Below are 1674 nucleotides of genomic sequence, written 5' to 3'. Positions count from 1 at the left end.
GCCCTGCCCTGTCCCTCCGTCCCTCTTGCTCCCCACCCCCCACCACCTCCCTGTCTCCGTCCTTCCACCTGTTGGTACCTGACAGGTTGGAGAGACAGCACCGTGACCTGGCTTTCTGCCTGTCACTGCTGCCTGCCTCCGAGCGTGGGCTGCGTAAGCTGCAGGAGAACTTTGAATGCTTCGCCGACAAACTGACAGATGACGTGGTTTACCAGCACCTGGCAGGAATCGCTAGCAAGTTACACCGGGGCATCAAGCCAGATCTCAAGGTACCGCACCCGGCCAAACCTCTTCACTGGCCCCGTCACTACTCCACCCCGACCTTTCGCGCGTGCTGTCTCGCTCTCGCACACGCGGTCGCTGTATCTCTGTCTCTCTCCTGCTGACTGCCTCCCTCTCCCACTGTGCCTCCCTCCCACTGTCTCACTGTCTGCCTGTCTGTCTCCCACCCCACCGGCCGTGCTGCAGGTCCTGGTGGAGGAGTTTGAACAAAAGATCTCCCGCTATCACAACCGTGGTCTGGACGACGACGAGGTGATCACCGCCAAGCCTGCACCGGGTAAGTGGGTACAGGCCGCAACGCCGGGGGCGGGTGGCATGGGGCGCCTGACCAACGAGCGACAACACCCCGAGGCTGCGCCGTCTCATAACGTCGCTCACAGCCTCTCGAAAGCAGCTCCTCACTCCCGAGCCATGTCCGTCTGGTCGGTATTGTTCGATGGCTCATCCCTAGTTATAGGCTCGCTCCAACACGTGCACACACTCGCACACGCACACTCTCTCTCTCGCGCCCACACACGCTCACTCACGCCACACGGGCGCACACATACACACTCTTTCTCTCTTTCTCGCGCACACACGGACACACACACACTCTCTCGCACTCAGGGTCTGACTGAAGGTTTGTAGTGCAGGTTGCAGATATTGGCGTGTTGGCCGAGCTGGGAGGTTCGATCACAGACGTTTCATCCCCTTACTAGGTGACATCCTTCAGTGCCCTGACGGGTTGCTGCGCTAGTTTAAGACCTGGGTCGGATCTCGCACAAGTCTCGCAAGAAACAAAAGAAGAATTACTACCACCATGCCTAAGACCGCCAGTTTAATAACACATGAGCCAGAGAAACAGCCAGACAGAACGGCCGCAGGCTGATACAAGTCAGGATCACAGACTCGGGCAAGAAATTGCGCGTCGAACGTCCATTCATTTCACAGGTGACCGATCAGCAGTGCAGCTACTAGAATTGAACTAGCCATCGCAGTAACACACAGAGCAGGACCACACGCCCAAAAAAAAATACAGCAGGGGGAGAAAAGAGAGAGCGAGAGAGAGCACCGCAGGGAGGGAGAAACTGACTGACAGAGGGGACATCGTGGCTGGCAAACAGATAAGAAACCTCTCCTTCAGAGGGGCTCACGAATGCAGGAAAAAAAAAAGACAGCACTGATCAAAGGACCTCACCGCAGCCACAGAGACGCTGAGGAGAAACAGACTTTTTCCCCGGCAGCTACTGGAAATCCACACTCTGAAACCACCGACTGAAACGCAACAGACCGCTGCGTCCGTCACTGACGAAGAGAACACAGGCGAACAAGCTTCGTGAAGAGGAAAGGGGGGAATGCCGTGAAGAGCCTTGAAAAGAACAAAAACATCGTCGTCGTTGCCGCTCATTAAAG

At 56.6% G+C, this 1674-nt stretch overlaps 1 protein-coding gene across 1 annotated transcript in view; it reads left to right on the top strand.

The window, feature by feature from the left end:
* Positions 1-708, top strand: part of ncapd2 (non-SMC condensin I complex, subunit D2) — a gene marked incomplete at both ends in the record, with an annotated part of 15209 nt that extends 14501 nt beyond the window's left edge. The window contains 2 exons of the mRNA XM_048593674.1: positions 86-269; positions 469-708. Of these exons, the coding sequence (XP_048449631.1) occupies positions 86-269; positions 469-708 (424 nt within the window). The remainder of the gene's footprint in view (positions 1-85; positions 270-468) is intronic.
* Positions 709-1674: the final 966 nt, after the last annotated feature.

The sequence above is a fragment of the Rhincodon typus genome, unplaced genomic scaffold (genome assembly GCF_021869965.1).
Source record: "Rhincodon typus isolate 14 unplaced genomic scaffold, sRhiTyp1.1 hic_rhity00003480, whole genome shotgun sequence".
Taxonomy (NCBI): Eukaryota; Metazoa; Chordata; class Chondrichthyes; order Orectolobiformes; family Rhincodontidae; genus Rhincodon; species Rhincodon typus.
Note: the sequence above shows the minus strand (reverse complement) of the source record. Positions and strands in the feature narration are given on the sequence as shown.